This window comes from Ochotona princeps, chromosome 3, assembly GCF_030435755.1.
Source record: "Ochotona princeps isolate mOchPri1 chromosome 3, mOchPri1.hap1, whole genome shotgun sequence".
In the NCBI taxonomy this organism is placed as follows: domain Eukaryota; kingdom Metazoa; phylum Chordata; class Mammalia; order Lagomorpha; family Ochotonidae; genus Ochotona; species Ochotona princeps.
In genome coordinates, this window is record NC_080834.1 from 22713345 (window position 1) to 22736493 (window position 23149).

Genomic DNA, 23149 nt, shown 5'->3' on the forward strand with positions numbered 1-23149 from the left:
TCTGCGTGTGTTCACACATCCTCCTGGAGTGAGCACGTCCTGGGGCTGCGTGTGTTCACACATCCTCCTGGAGTGAGCACGTCCTGGGTCTCACTGTTTCTTCCCTTTCCTTCAGCTTCTGGCTTCAGCCTCCCGCTCACATGCTCCTTGGCATGCAGCTGATGCCTCAAGAACTTCGGTACTCCCCACATCCACCCATGAAAGAAATCCAGACTGAGTTCTGGGCCCTGTTTTGGGTTGGCCCAGGGATTTACGGAGTTATCACTGGATGGAAGATTTCTCCTTGTCAGCGTTACTCTCTGCCTTTTACACAAATGATTTTAAAATTAAGTTGTATCAACAAGGGTGAGAACAGGTTTCAGAGAGGACCTAAACTGCAGAGCACACTGAAAATGCAAGTGCAATTGCTATTTTAAATACATAGTGCAATCCTAGTGAAGGACGAAAGAAACAAATACCCACATAACTTAAAAGCAAACCAGTGTCCTTGTCCTCAGGTGGAGTGCAAGTAGTGAGCATTGCAACAATTACTTGATGTGGGCACAAGCAACCCTGAAAGTGCAACAGGCATCTACTGGTGAATGAGTAGATGGATTTGGGGCAGAGGCAAGCATCATGAAGGGCACAGAAAGAATCCGGTGAGGATGGCGTGGAAGCAGCGCCGTGAATTCACTCTCACGTGTGAACAAGCACATTTAGCTTTATGTGTGCAGGCAGTGGTGTAGTTCCGAGCTGGCTGCTTCTGACTTCTTCAGTATTTATTCATGTGAAAAGCAAAAATGGAGGAGGGAACAAGGGTGTAAAGAGAATTTGACCCTGCGTCTGCTGCTTCACTTCCCCACAGCAACAATGCCCAGGCCTGTCTGAGCTCGTCAGGGACCGCCAACTCCATTTGTCTCCTGCGTGGATGGCGATATGTGTGAGTTATCATCCACTGCTTTCCCAGGCAGGAGGAAGCTGCATCAGAAACGAAGCAACCAGAACCAGAAGCAGTGCAGCACATGACTAAGCCAAGACAAAATACCGGCTCCTACGAGCATCCTAAGGAGCAAAGATCCAGTGCAGTGTGCATCTCTGAAGGCTTCCTGACAGCAGGATGCTGGACTTCCTACCCATGGCTACACCTGCAGTGTGACACACTGCACCAGAACGATGGAGCTGCGACTGTTGCCTCTGGACTACATCGCTGTAACATAAGGGAAAACAGCGGGGGTGAGGATCACAACAAACAAACAAAAGCCCCTCAACACACTGGCCCCTCTGACTCTTTTCCTCATCTTACCTTTTCCTTCAGGTGAAAAAGTGAAAAAGACTTTGCATGGATATGTTCTCACATACCTCACTTGCCTGGGCATCACAAGTGTCTTGAGCCAAATGGAGCTTACGCTGAAAAAGTTCACATTTTTTATTTTTACTTGTATTTTTTCAAGCAACTTTTTTTTAAAGATTTTAGTTTTATTGCAAAGTCAGATATACAGAGAGGAGGAGAGACAGAGAGGAAGATCTTCCGTCCAATGATTCACTCCCCAAGTGACTGCAACGGCCGGTGCTGCACCAATCCGAAGCCAGGAGCCAGGAACTTCCTCCAGGTCTCCCACACGGGTGCAGGGGCCCAAGGTTTTGGGCCATCCTTGACTGCCTTCCCAGGCCACAAGCAGGGAGCTAGATGGGAAGCAGGGTCGCCAGGATTAGAACCGGTGCCCATACGGGATCCTGCCATGTTGAAGCCGAGGACTTTAACCGCCAGGCACCCAAGAAATGTTGTCAAGTTCCTTCATACATGACAGCTTTAGTTGTTTTATTAATGGTGATGCTAGCGTCCTTGCCATGAGTCCAATGTCTCCAGGTCCTTGCCTGAGCTTGCCGAACTATCTGTGTCTCCCGTCCCGCGGAAGAAATCACCCGACACTGGAGATCGTCCGAGGCGCTTTTATTCCAACCTTCAGTTCCTTCCTTTTGGGCAGAAGCCCCTGGCTTATATATCCCTCCTATCCGTTAAATCCGTTACCCAGAAGCCTTCAGTTAAGTCAGTTAAGTCCGTTATTTCTGTTATGCAGAGAACCTCCTCACCCCTCCCCTAAGACCCCTGGCTATCTCTCAATCCTATCCAACCAGCTTACACGCCTGAGGCAAGCGGTAAAGGACCAATCACAGGGCACTTCCTGAAACCTGTCTCCAAGAGCAAGTAGGGTCCAGGCATCATCTTAGGGCAGGGCACACGTACAGTGCTCCCAACACCGAACAGCTTAGCGGAAGACACCCCACTGGAGAAGGTACAACCACCATCCAAATCTAGGTGCCCAACATCACCCCTCTCCCCAGTTCTTCACCGAGAAATTGCTGATCCCAGGTTCTGGAACATCTTTTACCTTTTTAAGTGTCGTAAAAAAATGATGCAAGAACAGGGGTTGTATCCTGAATGAGCTCCTATTGCAAGAGTGAGCACAGTGGTGAGTTATGACCCACTGCGGGTAGGCATGCAAGCAGAAAACCCAGTGTATCGCAGTAAGAGGCAAGTGCTCTTGAGTCTAGGTGTGTGAATGGAGGGCAAGCACGGGCTCCTGTGTGCCTGAGACACAGTGCTGCAGCTGGAAAGCCATCTCGTGATCAGCAGGCCAAGACCAAGCAGGAAGCATAAACTGCAGTTGAAGTGAGGGAAGAACGCTGCTAGCACGCACCCACCCAGATGGCTCATTTCTGCAGGACTTCAGCATAGCTTTAATGGCTGGGTAAGACGGCCACACCCCACAGCTTCCTGCCATGATGCACTCCGCGGGCAGCAGGCACAGCTCCACCCACGCGGGAAGCTTCAAGTTCCTGGCTCCTGTTCTTTGATTAGTTGAGGGTGTTGCGGGCACTTGAGGAGTAAGCCAGAAAGTGGGAGATCTGTCTTGCAAGTTGTCAAAACTGCTTATTGCGGGCCTGGCATGATGGCCTACTGGCTAAAGTACTCGCCTTGTATGTGCCAGATCACATACGGGTTCCAGTTTATGTCCCAGCTCCACTTCCCATCCAGCTCCCTGCTTGTGGCCTGGGAAAGCAGTTGACGACGGCCCAAAGCCTTGGGACCCTGTGGGAGACCTGGAAGAGCTCCTGGCTCTTGGCTTTGGATCAGCTCAGCTCTGGTCATTGTAGCCACTTGGGGATTTCTGTCTCCCTTTCTCTCTGTAAGACTTTCCAACAAGAAACATCTTAAAAAGAAACTCATTACTATGTCAATTAATTCCATAATTATGTAAATTTTTACTGATGGTATGTTGGAGCTTTTAATTGATTGGGATGATACTCTGCTGGCTCTGTCTTCAAACCAGAGAGGGTATATCTAAGAAGCCATTGAACTTGACTGGACAATAAGATGCTGGACTCTATGTTTGGTATATGCTTGCAACTGAACTTGAGCTGTGGTTATGCAACAAGGTGGAGGAATCCACCATGGTGGGAGGGTGTGAGGAGGGGTGGGGAGAACCCAAGTACCTATGAAACTGTGTCACATAATACAATGTAATTAATGAAAAAAATATAAATCTTTAAATAATAATAATAAAGTAAAAAAAAAAGCAGTACACAACACAGAAAGCCAAGGTGAGGTTGCCTGTGATAGTGGCAGTGATTCAGAACTGTTGAACTATCAAAACCACTTGAGCAAGACCCTCAGAGCATGCCCCACATCTGGGACCTGGGGTGGGTGGGAGACTGGGTGGGGCTTCTCCCTTAAAATCCCCTCTTACATCAGATATATTAAGGAAACAATACAGAATTAATTGTTTTGCCCATCTTCCTGTAGTGCTTGAACCTTTTTACCCTAACTATGTCAAGATCGTCAATAAATAAATAAATAATTAAAAAGAAAAGCTCAAAACACCCTGCTTATTACTTGTAAATTAAGTTACCACGCAGCCTTGCAGTGCAATGGGTTAAGTCCCTGCCCGGAAAAGTAAAGATGTGTGATCTGCCTGAGCCTCTGCCTCCCACATGGCAGCCGTGGAGTCCTGGCTCTGCTCTGGCCACTGTGGCCATCTGGGGAGAGAACTGGTGGACGCCAGATCTCTCTCCCTAACTCTGCCTTCTTAACAAGGGAATCTTGGGGGGAAAAATGCTAACTACACATTGGAGAAACTAAACACTGTATAGACCAGTTGACTCCCAGGGCCAAGATGGGCCTAAGCCTGTGAGAATCCATACCGTGACCACCACTTACAACATAGTCATTGGAAATCCAAACAGGAAAAATCTATTACAAGTTTTGAAGGGGGGACAGGAATGTATTCTTCAAAAGCCTGTTAATGCCATTTAAGGCAAGAGTGGCCGTGGAAATGGACCACAGAAAAGATGTGTTGACAGAGGGCAGACCAAAAAGTGAGCACACAAGGGCTACAAGTTGAATATGTGAATCCGGGTACAAGGTCACGTGAACCTTCTTTGCACTGGTCTTCCTACTCCAAATGTTCGGTAGCTTTGAAAATGCCCTTACACAAAGTTAAAGAACCTCATGTCTGCCCAATAAGGGTTATTAGAATCTAATCATTAAAAAGGAATCCTATTATTCATTATCACATCCTTTTTTTATTTCAAAGCAAGTGGGGAGGTACTTTCTACAGCAATAAATAAAAATGAGGTGGAAAAAGAAAAAATAATAAAAATGAGTAAATTTAAGTAGCAATCCTGTGCAAACAATGATCCTTCAAAATGCATAAATTCACATTTATGAAAAATACATTATTCTGATGTTCTTCAGTTTACTGTGGCCCAGGCAGAGGTCTGTCACAGTGGCATGTGGGAACCAGCATCCCGTACTGCCGCACTTCCAGCAGTGGGAGAGAGTCCCAGCACTTCTAATGGGTAACCTAAGTTCTCTTGGCTACTTCAATTGTAGGAGGGACAGCTAAGGATAAGTAAATAAATGTAAATACAACAGTATTTTCTTCCTTTCCTCTGAGGGTGTCACTTGGCCTATACACGCAAACAAGATGACTGGAGACTCGGCCCTTCCCCGAAGCTGAAGCCAGGGAGCTGGGGAGCAGGAATCAGAGTGCTGGGGCCAGCCTGCCCACTGGCCAGTTCTGCTAAGGAGTCAGCACAACAGGAGGAGTGACGACAGGCTTTGTTTTACGTTGCAGAAGTCTGCTGCAAATCAAACACTACCTTTTTTCTTCATATGTTTACAAGTCTGTTTTGCAAAAAACCATCAATGTAGTTCAGAGACTGAATGACAGTTCATGCTAAAAACGAATACTAAAGAGCATTATTCTGTGCTTTAAAGTTTTTCTGTCTTGGAAGAAATGAAAGCCATTCAATAAAATGCCCAATAAAAGATTTTAACCAACTGTCTACTTTTCTGATCCTTTCCCCATTTCTTGTTCATATGTAATTTTGATTCATTCTTATGTTGCCAATGATAGTAATTCTATAAAAATCCACTGTTTAAAAATGGAGAACTTAAAATACTGCATTACAGCAAAAGGAAAACCATTGCCAGATTTAGTTTTACATTTAAAATCTTTCTCAAAGATAAACAAATTGTGAATTTTATTTTTATAATTAAAATTGCAATCACTTAATACGAATACTTGATACATAATTTCCTGATACCTCTCTATGGCAAAACAAATTGTACATTTTAAAGAGTGTATAAAGGATTAACACTCACAACTTCAAAACAACTACAGGTATAACTTCAAAATACTATTAACTGCGGTTGGCTAAAAAAATGTGCATACTTGACAGGGCCCAGTATACCAAGACTTAAACCTACATTGTCAGAGTTCAAAAAATCAAATCCATACTAAGTCCATACTGCCAGAGTTAAAGAGTGACGCTCTGGTGTGGACACACTACACACTGCCACCTCTTTCTCAGAAGTTTCTTAAAACAGATTGAAAACAATGGAAAAATACTGAATAGTTCATATGTAATTACTAACAAAAATACTTCCATGAATATTTTTTGCCCAAACTGATTAAGGGACAAAAACAGAAATTCTTGTTGCTCTATTATTTGATAAATTGCTAATAAATTCCTGTTAAAAGTTCTTTAGACATTACACCAAGTTCTTTTAGCCTTTTGATCTCATATATATATATATATATATACACACACATATATATATAAATACACACACACATGCATTTTTCAAGTAAAGAAATGTTTAACAGATGTAAACTATTTATTGGATATTTGCCACCAAATATTGTTAAATACATTATCTTGCAGCATATCGCTTTCAAGTTAAAATGTCAGAAACAAACACCAATATTTACAATTCTCTTAAGGAATGTTATATAATGACACATTAAGGCGTAAATTCTTTTGGCTTATAATTCTTAAAAGAATGATAATAGCAAAAGTGATGCAAAATCTTCAGTGTGAGATTACGGTTAAGCTACATTTTACAAAAATATGGTGTAAGATGGCAATAATCCCATTCAACATCCTGGATTACATCCCTTAGCAGGGACTGATAATTTATACAGTCAAACTTTAAAATTTACAGATAAAGCAGTTCAACACTGCCACTGAGAAGTACATCTCGTAACATATACAACTTTCAGGCCACAGTTTTGAAGGTCTGAAGTATCAAGTTGGTTTGATGAATTAGTCGGTTGGCACTTATGAACACATTTATTGCCCTGTTAAAAATAAAAGAAATGTGTTAATTTCATCCTAAAGATCCATTCCTTTAAAACATTTCTACTTAATGCCATGCATAAACGTCAGTTATTAAATCAAATAAGGTGAGGTGTATGCTAGCATTGATTTTTATCACTTTTATTTCCCTTTGGATTGAATGATTTTGCAGCATTCACAACCTAAGCATGCAGAGATGACTGCCCCCTGGTGGCTCTGTCTGGGACCAGCCTCTGAGGCTGCTGGTGGGTGGACAGCTCACACGGGCCCAGGGGACGGCGGGTCATGATCACAGTATCTGGCATGGCCAGAGAGGAGAGCATCATACAAGTTAATGAAATAAAGGATCTCTGATAGCAAAAAAGAAGACTCAGAAGTGGTCTTAAGCTGGTTTCTTGGACACTTAAGAAAAACTTGATAAAAACATTTTACTCAAAGTTTTGAGCAAATTAAATCCAATATGATTCATTAGAGGGTTACTGTGTTTCAAAAAAATATGAAAATTATAAGCTGCCTTTAGAATTTATGCACCTAGGCTAAGGACAATCACGTGGCTTCCACACTCAGGAGTGCTTGATACAAGCCAATTCCCCTAGGCCACTGCCTCGGAGCAGACCCAGCCCCGTCCTACTGGGCCTCCCTAGCACTTCTCTTCTTCATACACAGCTCTCAACAAGGAGGGACCAGGACAAATTGGAGAAGTCGATGCAATTTCATCCCTCTACTGAATGATGGCTTAAAGATAACTTTCTCACATTTTTCACAAATCGAGGAAGAAGCTGCTAAATGGAGAAAGGCAGCAAAGGAACCTGAATAGTCCAGGGGTATGATTGTGTGTCTCCTGAAAATGAGGCTTTAAATTGACTCTACCTTTCAAATCACTTAATCCACAATAAATCTGAATTAGTACAGGAACGAGAAATGCTGGTTCTAAACTAGAAATTATTATTGAATTTGTTGTTGGTTATATAGACTTAAGAGAACAAGAAACAGAAAAAAGTTCATTTTCAGAACACAACTGAAATATATATTCATATATATTCATATAAAAAAGTCACTGACAAAATCTCAGTATCTTTTATAAGTGCATACATAACAAATATTTTTCAATGTCTCTTAACTATTAAAATTCACTCTGAAGATGAACTGAATTCAATATTCTTTTTAAGTGTTTTATTATAATACTGTAACAGTGGAAATTTTAGAGGGAATGTGAAACCCTCTGGTAGGTAGATGCTTGAGCCTCTTATCCAGATTATTCTGCCACTCTAACCAGTCGATGTTGTGCACAGATCTGCACCGTTCCTTCCCAAGTACAAACAACACCCTGTGGTAAAACACGTCAGGCGACATGCCATGCTTTTTTCATCAAGGCATCCTTTACACATATGCAAAAGTATGTGTCTGGAAACACATAATATGCCCTGATTTTTCTGTAACACCTGCATATGACTGCACTTAAAGGCTAAACTCCATGCCCAATTACACTTTGAATACATGGCATCGGCTGGCAAGATGGTGGTCACCGCTGCTGAGGGACCAAACCCTCACTCACCTCCCGACGTACCACAAAAGCTCATGCAATCAGAATCTCTCAAAGAGGAGCCTAGGAAGTGATTTTTAGAACTGATCCAAAGTAACTCTTAACATACAGACAAGAATCGAGAACTAATGCCTGTAACATCAGTGTAGTAGTTCCCAACAGAGACCTACAATTCAGTACCACTGGAACTTCTTTGAAATGAACTCAAATTGGATGCCAGTTAACTCTGAGAATCAGGGATTGGTAAGGTAGGACAGAAAAAAGGTTCTTAAAATTTTAGTTGGTTACCAAAAAATTTACAAAAGATGTTATGTGATAGGTATAAATTACACAACATGATGTTCCATTAACTACACAGCTAGTTTTATTAGAAGAAAGTCATACACATTTGGTCCCACAATGCCTGTGGCGCTTCCCCTCCTGCAGCGGGGTGTAGGGAGACAAAGAGCCTCCACAGCTGGAAGTGTCACTCTGTGACACTTCTCAGGAAAACTACTACAACTGGATCAGCAACCAGCATTTTCTATGTGTAACACCTGGCTCTTGCTATTAGTTGCCCTGAGTATCAGCAATACAGTGAAAGGGTTTAAGTTACACAGTTTTAGAATCACGGAGTCGCTTTCTCTAATTTTAAAAGAAAAGGATAAATGACGTTACTTACTTGCCATCTTTAAAATATGTTTTCAGAGTATCACTGAAACTTTTGGAGTATTTTACAAATTCTTTCTTTTGGTGTTCAAGTGCCTACAGACATGAAAAATAACAATAAAAAAATACTAAGTAGGAAAAAAAAACCCACAAAAGACAAAGTCAAACACAGGAAATTACAAAGAATACAGAATGGTCTTTTTATTACAGGTAAGCATTTATAAGAGTATCTCTTTAAACACATGAACCATAGCATGCTTAAATGCAAGGATAAATCCAACAGTTAGTAACACAAAATTATCTGCAATAATCAAACCCTGTTAGTGCTTAAAAAACAAACAAACAAACAAACACGAAATCTAAACCATCAGCTACAGAAGCAACTAGCAAGATTTCTACTAAACTTACCCTGCGGTTCTGGTACTGATACTTCTTGAAGACATTATTCACTGTATCAAGAAGTTCTTTTATTGCACTAGCTATGTCTCTGTTGAAAAAACGAAAACAGAATTTTTAATATCAGTCTGATATGAAAGAAACCTTGAATGTGCTTGTGTGCACACAGGATCTACTAATCCTGATACACGCTCTCGGTTATCTTCTGTCCACGGCAGCGAGACGACGCTGGCTGCGGGAGGGAGTGGGAGCTGCAGATGCATGCCCGGATCCCAACCCGCCTGTACCGCAGATGAGGCTCCATCAACCAACGCTAACTTAGCAATGGGGAACGCAGGGTTATTCACCTTTCCTTCCTTGGGCTAATGTTAAGTGAATGCAAGCTACTCTGTGTCATGAACAATGTTTATGACACTTGCTATTACATATTAAGTAGTTTTCGTTTGCCAACATGTCACGTTACACACCTAATAGTTCTAAAGTTAAAACACTTTCTCCAGAAATATCCTGCGATTTTAAGCCAACATTCCTTCTCCTTTTCATCCTTTCTAGACATGTTTATTCTTTATGTGGTAACTATGTAGCCCATCGCTGTTACCACTTCCTTTAAAAATGATCCTTAAATGATCTGGACAGCACTCAGCAGAATGTCCTACAGAACCTTTCAAGCACTATCCCCTGTCTGTAAATCCACCCATACATTCCTCTCCTTTCTAAAGAGAGGAACCATTGCTTTATTTCAGCTCCATGTTCCTCCCATCCATGCACTATTTCCTGAAGCTGTCTTTCCTATTACACCCTTCTGAATTTCCAGATCTTAATGTCACAGCAACTGTTTTTTTCCATTGAAGTGAACTCTGTATAAACCTAAATTCTCTACCTTTAGTCTAAATCAAGCCTTCTTTTTCTTTGCATCTATTCCAGCTGTTAAGTCATTACAGAAACTGTTCCACTGCAAAGTTAGGTGCAAGGGCATGAAAGAGCCGGACAGCAATTGAGGCCATCTCAAGCATAACCTTCCATTAGGATATTTTAATGACAAATGTCAGGTTGCAATAATCCCATTCCAAAAAGATTCCATTTTATTCAAACACAAACAGTGCAACGTCAAGATATCTGTGTGCCTTTGCATGTTTCCTGGCAACCTCCCAGTTAATAAACGTGTAAAATTCTAAGAATTGCAGACCTTTAACAATTGGTATTAAACAACAGTTTGGTCTACTATGAAGTAGTGACAACTTCATTAATTATTTCAATAAATATTTTCTTAGTAGCCTAGTGAATTTTACCAAATCAAACACTGACATTAGGCTAAAATATTTTGCACATTGAAACAGTACAATCAATTTCATATAAACACACCACCTTGTCCACTCCGTTTTATTTTGTTTTATATTTAGCTTGGTAACAGCACCTGCAAGTCACATGCTGTTACTTTCATTTCCAAGCAAGCTGAATCCTCTGCACTGCTACGATTACAAACCTGTAACTGCTTAATACAACAGTGTCACCATGACCATCCACTGTCTGAGAAAAACTGCGACTTGAGCTATGCAAAATAGAATATAATGGAAGAAAAACCAGTCGCCAGCAAAGTAGGCTCCTTAGGCAAGGCTTCACACTAAAGCACACTTTCAAATCCTGCTACAAACGATCCTGAGAGCTGCTGCAGGCCTGCCCGAGGAGCGCAGCATGTGCTGTGTGCACAGTGGGGACCGCCGGATCCTACCGGCCGCGGGAGCAGAGGAAGGCACTGCAGGCCCCACAGCTGCCTCTAGCTATTAATAAAACGGGAGGGGAGAAACAAAATAAAACAGAAAAAAACTCTGCAAATGACTGTTGATCAGCCAAGTTTGAAAGCTACTGTTGCTTCGGAACCTGGAGCTAAGATCTGATATCTTCTCAGCAAAGGATTTCAAATGAACACTGTACTGATCAAGGCCATTTATCCCTAAGTCCGGCCTTCTATTTGCACTCTCAATGACATATTAAACTGCTGAAAAATGTTCTCTAAAAATAATTTATGACAAATATTATGTCATTTGTATGTATAGAGAAATGTTTACTCATGGCACCAACATCTAGACAAAGCTAAATTCTGTTAATTACCTGAGTTTATTTCTTATAAGATAACATTTCAGAACAACAAAAAGTACATTAAACAGAGAAAGTTTAGATAAAATAGCTACCATGGAATTCTGCAGGCAGTTTGGATCAGCTGGTTCCGTGATAAGGGACAGACAAAATGACTAGGATGGAAAGGAGTCTGGTGACTCGCAGCTATACATCAGGGCAACTTTGAGGAAAAACACACTGAACACATCAGACAAAATGTAAGCACTCATCTTATGACCAAGTGCACTGAAGAGCAAAGCTGAAGTGACTGCGTGATGCACTGTTTCTTTCCCAGCTAACCTGATCGAGACTGTGCAGCTCTGGAAAGGATACTCTGAAGCCATCAGGAAAAGGACTAACTTGAAACAAATAAACCCTCGGGATACTTGACAAAACAGACAAAATTAGACTGCAAAGAGTAAATATATAAATATGGGGCTTTTACTATTAATAACCACCAGTGTTCACCAGTTACGACAAACTGGGACACACTGACTAAAGAAAAATCAATTTAATAAAACATGCACGTAGCTCAGCTGTAATCAGAAATATCCATTACACAAATCTACTAACCCACAGTGCTCAGGTGTTGGCACACTGCTAGGTTCAATGCAGACTTAGTACAACACTTGAACTCTCCCAAATATTGTCCCTCATTTTCAGAGACACATAGAATGTCAGAAGCAAAGCAAATTATACCCAAGCTCACACAATTAAACACTGGAATGAAAATTCAAATTTAATTCTGACAAGATATCAAAATAAGTATGAATATTTATTATCTGTTAGTGTTACCTGTGTAAAAAATACCTGGGGTAGCAGATGTGTGATCTTTTTATTTATTTATTTGAAAATATTTACTTATTTAAAAATGCTGCTAAAATAAATGAAACTAAGTATGAGAAAACTTCAAAAAATTCATTAAAATGTATTTTTATGCAAAATATTTTGAAATCTACATATAAGAGATCTGAAACAATAAGAGAAATGCATATATAAAAAAACCCTGCATATAATTCAAAATTTATGGCACGAAAATAAACTTTGAAGAAGAAGTTTCTATTCACTTGAAATGGAGAGAGACAGGAAACTGATGAATATGTATGGACACACTAATTTTCCATAATGGTTCACTCCCCAAACGCCCTGGCCAGCGTGGAGTGGGTCAGGTGGAAGCCTCAAACTGCATGGGAACCCCAGGGGCCACGCACAGCAGCAGAGAGCGGGAGCGGGAGCGGAAGCAGAGCTGGGACCAGAATCCAGAAATTCCAGCAAAAGGATGCGATCTAACTGCTTCACCGAGCGCTGGGCTTTAAACTGACCTTGTTTCTATTTTCCAAGAACTTTCTTAAGTATGCGCCTAAGGACAAGCCATTTTGTTTTCTGGTACAATTTTATCCATTACTTTGTGAAGAATTAACAGTGATAAAAACATGTATGAATGCACTAACATATCATGACAAAATTACACCTTAGCTATTTTTACTATTTATACATGGATGAATTTTAATCTCAGAAATAAAATACACATCAACACCCTTAGCAAATTAGCCCTTTTAAGAAAATAAATTTTCTTCATCATTACCCTGTCCATTTGTGCTGACTCCAGAAAGTACAACTGACATGTTACTAACATTTCCTTAGAAATGAGACAAGACTCCCATAAAGCCCTTGTTGATATTTATGCGGCTGTTAAGAACAAAGGTTTTGTAAAAGAAAAAAAAATACAGAAGGTTCAATGGAAATCCCCAGAGTGTCACTGAGAGAAAGCCAGGTTTGGCCGACTCATCTTTCTTACCTAAACAGCATTGTGCTATTTAAAAAGAAAAAAAAGGACTTTGCCGCTCTTTCAACCATCAGACATGATCAACATCATCATCTGTGAGTGGAAAGAGCAGCAAGGCACAAGAACCCCGGGGATCAAATCCAACTCCATCACTAGGCAGTTCTGTGATCCCAAAAGTGATCTAATTTCCTAATTTTCTTACAGAAGCTCACATAAAGTATCAAAAAGAATGCTTAGCATGTATGTTTCTTTAAGTGGCTGCTGTAATTATTAACCTGATACTGGTTCTATAAACCTCTGCTTCAGTGACCTGGAGCAAAATCTGTTGAAAATCATATATATATGAAAGGGAGAAACGGAGATTGCAAACGTGCAAGGCGCAGGGGCTGGTCAGGCCAGAGCTCTGAGGTGAACATGCAGCCAGCCCTCGCTATCTCCCAGGGAATGCGTCAGGGTGCAACTGGGATGACAGCCCAGGCACTTAGACCGAGTGTGCGGGCAGTGCCCCAAAGGTTCACTCCAAACGTCACATCTTCATATACACTGTCTGAGCAACCAAGTGGGATCACTGACAATTCATCCCTCCATGGGCCAAACATGTCTACTTCAACCACGCAAGATGAGTAAGAAAACTGTCTCAGCAGTATACCCTGAAAGCACTCAGGGAAGCTGGAGTGTTCGTACAGGAGTGAACTGAACACCCTTGGTACCTGTCCCTGTGTCCACGCTCCTGCTTCTGGGCTGTGAAGGACGAGGGCTAATCCCCAGAGTGAATTTCAAAGCATTCTATTTCTAGAAAACAACTGTTAGGTTTCTGGTCCCCAAAAGAGTTTCCTTAGGTTTCTGCAAGTTAACACATACAATGCAGTCTTGTCCAGGAAAAGACCTATTTTCCTTTATAGAAACTTCTGCTCTGACAACCACTGCACGGGGCGAGCCCTCTTTACTGTTAACAGCCAGCCTCCTGGCTCCAGGCACATCCCAAAGTTACATCAAAGACAAGGGTTTGGAGGTCCAAAGTTAGTTTACATTACTTAACTTATGCCATTTCTGAAATAAAACTTTGTTATCTTGTTATCAACCTGATTTACTTCTCATTTTAATTTTATGATTTTTCCATCTCTTTTAGTTCAAACTACATTCACTTAATGAAAAGCATCTAAAATCAGTGGATCTCATGGTGTACTTTTACAAACAACAACAAAAAAATCACTCACTTGATTGTCTGCAGAAACCTCACTCTGTCATTAATCTCGTCTGGGATCTTACTGAGAATCTGCTTCAGTGCCCGTGCCTTTTCATTTAGGTCCTGGAATTCTGGCTCTGGCCGCTCAATCATATACTCTGACAAAACCAAAAAAGAAACAGAAATCACCAGGATTCCCAGCTAAGTTCCAGTGTAAGACTCCCCAATGGATGGTCGTAAGGGGACGGGAGGGGAGAGGTGAGGGCACCGGGAAACACAAAGCTGTTGAAAGTAAAATTTATTAGAATTCACCTCAGTCTAGAAACATCAGTGCTTGCTCCAGCTGCACTGATCAGAAACTAAACACTTTCACCTTGAAATGAATGTAAAGTGCACAATATTCTTAAAAAATCATTAGGAAGGGCGCCTTAATACATACAGCAGTGTGCTAAGACAGCATTTCACAAATGTAGGGATACTCATAAATTATGCAAAGGCAACATACAAACACAATTCAAAAAGTTTATGGAAAACTGAAATTTAAAATATGAATTTATTTTGGTGTTAAAAACTTCTGAAATGCATGTAAAAGTTTTTCATAATATACACTTCCCATATATTATGATAAAAAATTACTTTGTACCGAAACACTGCTCTGTATCAAAATAAACATGCATTTTCATTCCATTTTCCATAAACAAGTTGAAGTAGCATATTCTTGAAATCTCGTTTGCTAACAGGGAGGGACGGACAGCCCCAGAAGGCCATCTTCTACACTGAGGGAGTAGCAGGGCTTAACGCTCGGTTCCTGGTTCTACCTTCTGCTGCCGCGGAGGGAAGGCTCTTGTTCTGGCTCTTCAATGACTAGCTCAACTTCGAAAAGGTCACTACATACCTAACAGAATGGCTAGGATCACAGCAAGCAATTTTGGGAAGAGGCTTGCTCAGAATTCACTAAGGCTAGATCTAACTGTCTGAGTAACTACAGTGGGCCTTTTTTTTTTTTACATAAATTCTAGACTTGGCTGAAATACCAGCTTTTTTTCTACCTTAAAACGTGTGAGTGGAAAGGCGGAAGGTGAGCAAGGAAGGGAAGACAGTGGCCGGCAGATGTACAGGTGACCTTCGACAGCCGTACAGACAAGCAAGGAAGGGAAGACAGTGGCCGGCAGATGTATAGGAGGTGACCTTCGACAGCCGTACAGACAAGCAAGGAAGGGAAGACACAGTGGCCGGCAGACGTATAGGTGACCTTCGACAGCCGTACAGACAAGCAAGGAAGGGAAGACACAGTGGCCGGCAGACGTATAGGTGACCTTCGACAACCGTACAGACAAGCAAAGGAGGGAAGACAGTGGCTGGCAGATGTATAGGAGGTGACCGTCGACAACCGTACAGACAAGCAAGGCTCTCCATGATACCTTCGACGTCGTCAGCTGCCATCCGAAGAAGGGACTCGGTGAAGTTAACATCTACGCTTTTCTTCTCTAAAATCTTCATAATAATGTCTTGTGTGAGACCCGGATTTTCCTTTTCAGCCTATGAGAAAGAGAAAGTTAGTTCTGGAGTAGACATAGAGCTGCACGGTACAGTCCAGTGTGAACATTTAGAAATGGCCAGACTTGCAGACCACTTGCAAGGACGGACACTGGACAGCAGCTGTCATGACGCCATCCACTTCGCTCTGCTCGAGCTCACACACTCACTTAGTTGCTACCATGACCTTGGTTCCATTTTCCATTTCAAGACAAAATATTTAGTATTTATTTTTCTTGTTAGATTTAACACATTTGAACTAGCTACAAAGAAATAAAGATTATATGTATCTTGGCAATCCACAAAGTGCTCTTCTCAGGGGCCAGCATGGTGTAGGGGTGAAGGTGCTGCCCTGCCTATCCCACCAGCATCTCAGGTGAGTGGGGTGCCAGGTCAGATATGGCTCCTTGCTGCAGGCCTGGGAAAGCAGCAGACAATGGCCCAACTACAGCTTCAGCCAACTTTGAAAAAGACCGGAGGCTTCTGGCCCAGTGCTGGCGATAGTGAGAGATAGAGTTCTCCATCTCTTGTACGAGAGAACTGAAAACATGGCATTTTTCTACAGATTTGATTGGTACTATGCAATCCTTTAACTATTTCTCCACACAATCATTTTCATTTCGTTTTATTTTCACAGAAGTTTACTTCCTTCATTTGCTTGTAGAATGATCATTAACCCTTCTACTATTTTCTGGGCTGTTTCTGTTTCTATTTCTGGGCTGAGCTTGCACTGGTTCAACTGTGATTCAGATTCCCTGGGACACTGGACTTTTCTAGTCTTTCAAGACCGAGAACCAAGAGTTCTGATTTGACAAAAGTTGATTTTCAGTTTCTCTTTTTCTTCACTAATTCTGGCCTACTTTGTTATTGTCTTTTAAAATATGTAACCAGACAAGATTATCATTTGATAGGCTTTCAGTTTTAATCATTATCCTGATAATTTCCCTTTTTTTCTTCATTCTAATCAATCAGCACGCAGAAACACAACTTCTGCTTTTAATCAGATAGCGATCTTTGTTGCTTCTTTCTGTGTCAAGCACAGTCAATCTGCTTCCTCTCCGACTCACGATCATGGCCGACACAGGCTTCCTGTTCTGGGGCTCCTTCCACTCTAACACGCTGCTTCTCATTAAATCTAAGTATGAAAAACTGAACATTATGGAATGAAATGGGGAAAGAAAATACACACACCTATCTCAGCCTCCAGCCACTGTAACCGCTGTGAGGTGCTGTTAAGGGAAGTATTCTGATGGGTGATTGCCTTTCACGATCTCTCATTTTTCCATCTAAGGGTATATTTAAGATAAAATCTATCTCAAAAAACAAAGAAAGAGGGCCTTTTAAAGAATGTTAGTCAAATGTGGACTAAGATGTAGGACTAGAAAGTTGGTGAAATGCCATAAATCACATACAGTGTGGTCACTCATGACCATGGCTTCTCTTGCATAGGCTGCATTCAAACTACCTAAGTGGTCAATTACCTTGGAAGCAGAGGAGCACTCTTTGTAGGAAATGCCAGAATTTGGCTCAATGGTAAAACAAAACAACAATGGGCCCAGTGCAGTAGCCTGGCGGTTAAAGTCCTCGCCTTGAACACACCGGGATCCCATATGGGCGCTGGTTTTAATTCCAGAGGCCCTGCTTCCCACCCAGCTCCCTGCCTGTGGCTTGGGAAACCAGTCGAGGACGGCCCAAAGCCTTGGGACCCTACACCCCTGTGGGAGACCCGGAAGAAGCTCCTGGCTCCTGGCTTCGGATTGGCTCAGCTCTGGTCACTGTGACCACTTGGGGAGTGAATCATCGGACGGAAGATCTTCCTCTCTGTGTCTCCTCCTCTCTATATATCTGTCTTTCCAATAAAAATAAATCAATCTTAAAAAAAAAAAAAAGACAAAAACCAAACAACAGTGAAGAAGACAGTGTACCTAACAGCGCTGTTAGTAAGCAGTCAGGGTCAAACCAAAGAAAAGTCCTAGAAGGAAACACACACACACATCGGAAAGTATTTCATTTCATTTTAAGAGGCAATAGAATTACTTATTTATAGAATATGTATCTATCGGGCACTGTACAATTTTCCAAATGTTGAATTTAGATTGGTCCCTGCCACGCTCATTTCCTCTTACACAATGCTTTTCCTGTGGCACTTTCTTTTCATCACTGCAGGGATCCAAAGTCCAGCTTCAAAGAAAATCAAATTACTTCAAGCTAGCAGCTCATGCAGCATAAAACAAAAGCTAAGGACACTGACTGTATGACTATAAATTCTACAGTGTCTCTGATGCCAGCTTGAGCCCGAGGACACAGTTTAGAAAGAGCAGTCTTAGTATCTTGTGGCACAAGTTCTGCTTAAGCTACTTCTTACTTTAAAAGTTTAAATCAACTCAGTATCTCTGATCGAGAAATAGATCTGTTTTTAAATCAGAGACTCTAATCATGCACTCACACCTCCTGATCTTCTCTCAGGACACAACCTTGACCTCGATGGGTATCTAATTCTTGTGAGTCTCCAGTTGTAAGAGAAAAAAACACCCCAAAAAGCAGCAGCAACACCCACTGTTAAGAATCAGTGTCTCAAGAAACAGGCCAACAAGTCAGAGGGATGCCAGAGGGGCGACGGTGGCAAGGAGTGACGCGGGAAATGGATCCGCAAGGATATAATGAGCAGCACTGCTTTGTTTTTCCCTTGGGAAAAATTCTTCAGGGCATTACTTTCTCTACCTAACAAAGTAAAGTTGGATACAAATCACTGTTGTAGACGGCCCAAGAGCTGGAGAGACAAGAGCTTGTAGCTGCATGAACTTTATCATTTTAAATAATTCACAGTTCAAAGAACTAAAAACCTTCAGCTTTTCAATGCCATGTCCTCTCACACAATCATTTGAAATCTCATGATAGTGATAAACAAACCAATCCAAACTAATTTGTCTTCTTCCAAAAAACAGAACGAAAACACCACACAAACCCTCACCTACGTTCTAATTCGCTCTTTCACAGTCAGACAACCGCACATCAGCTTACATGCCAGGATAGCAGCAGTGCTGGTGGTGATAATAAGCCTCGCATTTTATCACTTATGAGTATCATTGCACAGACCGGGGCCTCAACAGGGTGCTCCTTATGAATGCTCAGAGGATAAATTTCTTTCTGTTCCTGGTACCAGCAAAGCTGTGAAACTGGCAACTGCCTTACCAATACAGCAGTGTGTAAAAGATAACACACTGGTAGAGCCAATGCCAATGCCACAGCCCTGCTTACGGCACGGCACTATCGTGTTTCCCTAATAACCCCATGTGTCATTTGAATCTTACACGGACAACCCAAAGGAAAAGCACAAGGTCATTGCAGTGTAATCATTAGTTCTGTTAGTCCAATGATTCAGCAGAACATTATTTCCCTTTAATTTCTAAATTTTTAATCGACACGTAATAATAGCATGTAATTGTGGGGCAGCGCCATATTTTAATACATAAACGCACTTTTAATAATCAGATCAGTGTAACGTATAGTCATCACTTCAAATATTTATCATTTCTTGGTCTTGTTAGAAACAAACTCCTCTATACTATTCTAAATTATTCAACTAATTGTCACCCAGAGTTAAGCTTCCGTGGTACAGGACATAAGAAGTCACTTCCCCTATCTAAGCCCCTATTCCCATTAGCCAGCCTCTATCTTTCTCCCTTCTTCTCTGCCTCTGATAAAAATGACCCTATTCTTCTTTGAGAAGCTCTGTAAGAATGCTAATGGTTAATGTGTATGTGTACAAATGCACTGCAAGTTACTAGAACATTAAAACAGCTTTATTACAATGTACAGCATTTAAATCGTTGTGTTGCTATACGACAGGTGCCTAGTGCATTCCCACACTACCAGTTAAGCAACTGCATTAGAGATGTTATCTTTTATGCAATAAAAAGAAATCAAACTTGAATGGACTTACAGGTTCAACTTCAATAATACTATACATTTATTCTACAAACATATTATCTTAAAAATAAGAAATTATCGTAGTTATTGATGAGAACAAATGTGAAGTAAATAATAAAGTTTTGAGCACATTTGTACATGTTTGAGGAGGAAAGCAATCATGCAATTTACACTAAAGCACACAGATTTATAGCAACCTCTGCAGAGCGGAGATATTCAATACACACATAATGTGAATACAAAAATGAGCTACCTATACACTTAAATTCTTTTTTTTTTTTTTACTTAAAGATTTATTTTATTTTTATTACAAAGTCAGATATACTGAGAGGAGGAGAGATGGAGAGGAAGTGGAGCTGCCGGGACCAGAACCAGCGGCCATATGGGATCAAGGCGAGGACCTAGCCACTAGGCCACGCTGCCGATCCCAATATATACTTAAATTCTAAGAGACAAAAAAGCAATGAGAATGTTTTAATAGAATATCTAAAAAGTTATTTCAGAAATGATTAATATGAAATGTTTATTACTTATTAAAAAGTCATCAAAATAGGCATATATTTTATACTTACAACATATCTTTAGGACTCATTTGAAGTAGTTATATTTTAAGTGCTAAACTATAACACTAGTGATAACTGACTAAACAACTCAGGTCCAAAATAATGAAAACATTTAGTTGAGCTTACCTAAGTATTCTTAATCTGTCACATATGGGGTATTATTTTCCCACTTAAAACCTTAATTTATGTTCAATAATTAAATAGTATGAAGACTATCTCTTCAAGCTGTAAGTTTACACGTAATATTTCTTTTGAAAAAAACTATTTTTATTGGAAAGTCAGATTTACAGAACAGGAGAGACAGAATGGAGGATCTTCTGTCCACTGGAGTCCACTCCCCACGTTGCTGCAATGGCCAGAGCTGAGCAGATCCAAAGCCAGGAGCTTCTTCCGGGTCTCCCATGCAGGTGCAGGTTCCCAAGGCTTTGGGCCGTCCTTGACTGCTTTCCCAGGCCACAAGCAGGGAGCTGGATGGGAAGTGGAGCTGCCGGGATAGAACCGGCGCCCATATGGGATCCCGGCACATGGAAGGTGAGGACTATAGTCACTATGCTACTGAACTGGGGCCCTACACATAAATTTTTAACAAATCAAATAATTGGTTAAAAGGACTGAAAAATATGCCCTAAAGTTAATAAGAGGGCTACAATCTGAAGAGGTCAGTTTCAAAAGCACACAGGGCTGAGAATAAGAATGTCAAGGAATTATTGTTCTAGCTTTCCTTCTGCAAGTATTTTAAGCTTTACAGAAAAAGGAGGCTAAAACGTTTTTCATTGAAAGAAGTTTGCAATCACCATAATGTACTTAGGCTTATGTATAATGTACATTTAAATCATAATAAGTTATTTGCATCTTACCTTAATGAAAGCAGCTCTCAGAGTCTGCGCTGCAGACAGATTTACTCGTTCTAGCTGCAATAAAAATTGTAAATTATTAATATAAGCTTTGATGAAAGCATGTCATCCTGTTAGATCTATCATTCAATGAGCCAAAAAGCGTACAAATGAGAGTAAATCACCAATAATCCCACAAAGAAGCCAGCTAAATTTTCAATGGAAGCCATAAAAACTTAACTATTCTGTTCTGTATTTTATTCTTTAAATACATTCTCACAATTATATCTAAGTACAGAATAAAGATTATCATAAGTCTTTATAACAACAATATTTACGACTTACTGAATACAGCTAGTTCTGTTCGGCAAATACATGGCAAAGGCGTGAGTGCACATGCCTGTCCAAGCACACACAAACCATCTGAAATCATCACCTCCACAAAAACATTTATTACACAGATTGCTCCCGTCTCTCTAGCAGGGATGCAGTCAGTCCATCTGATTAATCAGCAAGCAGTGCTGACGGAGTCTACACTCCACGCAGAGCAATGTGTCATCTGGATTGTGGAGAAGCTCCTCTCTGCCCTCCAGTTCACAGGGGAAGTCCCCGAGGGCGCCGACCCAGACACCGACCCACGCGCTCTGCATGTCTATGCAAGTGTGTGAGGACTACAAGTTCAAATGCACATACGTTCTTACAGAACACACTTTATATAATTCATTTTTCACTGAATTAAAGGACACACAGAATTCATAAAAATAACTCTATTTGTTGAAGAGTTACTTGTTAGAATCCTAGCTCTAGTTATTTAATATCCTCAGTGTCAAAGGCTAGTTAGCTCAACACACACACGCACACATACACACACACACACACACACACATATATATATTTCACCTAGGGCAATATGAAATATTGGAAGACAATATAATTTTTGAAAATTTTATGTAACTGGAATAATTCTACAAAAACCTTATGAACATTAATATACTGTGCAATAAGTAAAACCCTTTCGATTCCACTGATGATGGAAGTGTGGGTTTCTCTTTATAAATTTCAAATACACACAGGACTTCACCAAGAGTTTAATTTAGTTTCTAAACAAGACAGAAAGACCAACAGCCATATTTTCCTATAAACTAAACACAAACAAGAGCAACAAAATCTGCCAAAATAAAGAATTTACTTTCCCCCAAACAACCACACAGATTAGCATCTAATAATGCTCCTACAAATCATACGAACTCTAGTACTGCCTCAGTAGGCACAGAGATGCAACAGCAAATATATAGCTACATAGCTCATAAAACTAACCAAGCATGGCATGGCGGGCATTTGCAGGTGAGGCAGGCTGTGACGCTAGCACCCCATACTGGTGCTAGCACGCCTGGCCCAGGCGTTCCAGTGCTTGGCACCATGTGCGAGGCCTGGCCACAATTCCAGATTCCTGGCATCAGCTTGGCCCAGCTCTGGCAGAACACTGAGGCCGACTAAGGAATGAACCAGTAGCTTCTGGATCTCTCTGTCACTCTACCTTTCAAACAAATAGATACATAGATCTTAAAAAATAAGAAAAGAAAAGAAAAGAAAAGTAACAGGGCCAGTACAATGGCACAGCCAGCTAATCTTTCGTCTGTTAGTGCCAGCTTCCCTTGTGGACGCTGGCATTCCATATGGGCGGTGGTTCCTGTTCCTGTCTACTCCACTTCCCATCCAGCACTCTGCTTACAGCCTGAACAGCCAGCGGAGAACGGCCTAAATCCTCCGGCTCCTGCACCTGTGTGGGAGACTGGGAAGAAGCTCCTGGCTCCCAGCTTCACAGCAGCTCAGCTCTGGCTGTTGCGGCCTGTTGGGGAGTGAACCAGGAAATGGAGCTCTCTCTCCGTGTCTCTCCCTTTCTTCCTGTAAAACCCTCCTTTCTTAATAAATAAGAGTAAGTTTTAAAAAATGAAGAAGGTTTTCTACTTCTACATAGTTCTTGCAATT

At 41.1% G+C, this 23149-nt stretch overlaps 1 protein-coding gene across 2 annotated transcripts in view; it reads right to left on the reverse strand.

The window, feature by feature from the left end:
* Window positions 1-6125: 6125 nt before the first annotated feature.
* The window catches only part of PDCD10 (programmed cell death 10), a 47110-nt gene continuing 30086 nt past the window's right edge, over window positions 6126-23149 (reverse strand). For both annotated transcript variants that reach the window (XM_058661506.1, XM_004598605.3), the window contains 6 exons: window positions 21185-21238; window positions 15720-15837; window positions 14330-14456; window positions 9224-9302; window positions 8829-8911; window positions 6126-6626 (listed from right to left, as the gene is read on the reverse strand). In XM_058661506.1, the coding sequence (XP_058517489.1) occupies window positions 6545-6626; window positions 8829-8911; window positions 9224-9302; window positions 14330-14456; window positions 15720-15837; window positions 21185-21238 (543 nt within the window). In that variant the 3' untranslated portion in view covers window positions 6126-6544. The remainder of the gene's footprint in view (window positions 6627-8828; window positions 8912-9223; window positions 9303-14329; window positions 14457-15719; window positions 15838-21184; window positions 21239-23149) is intronic.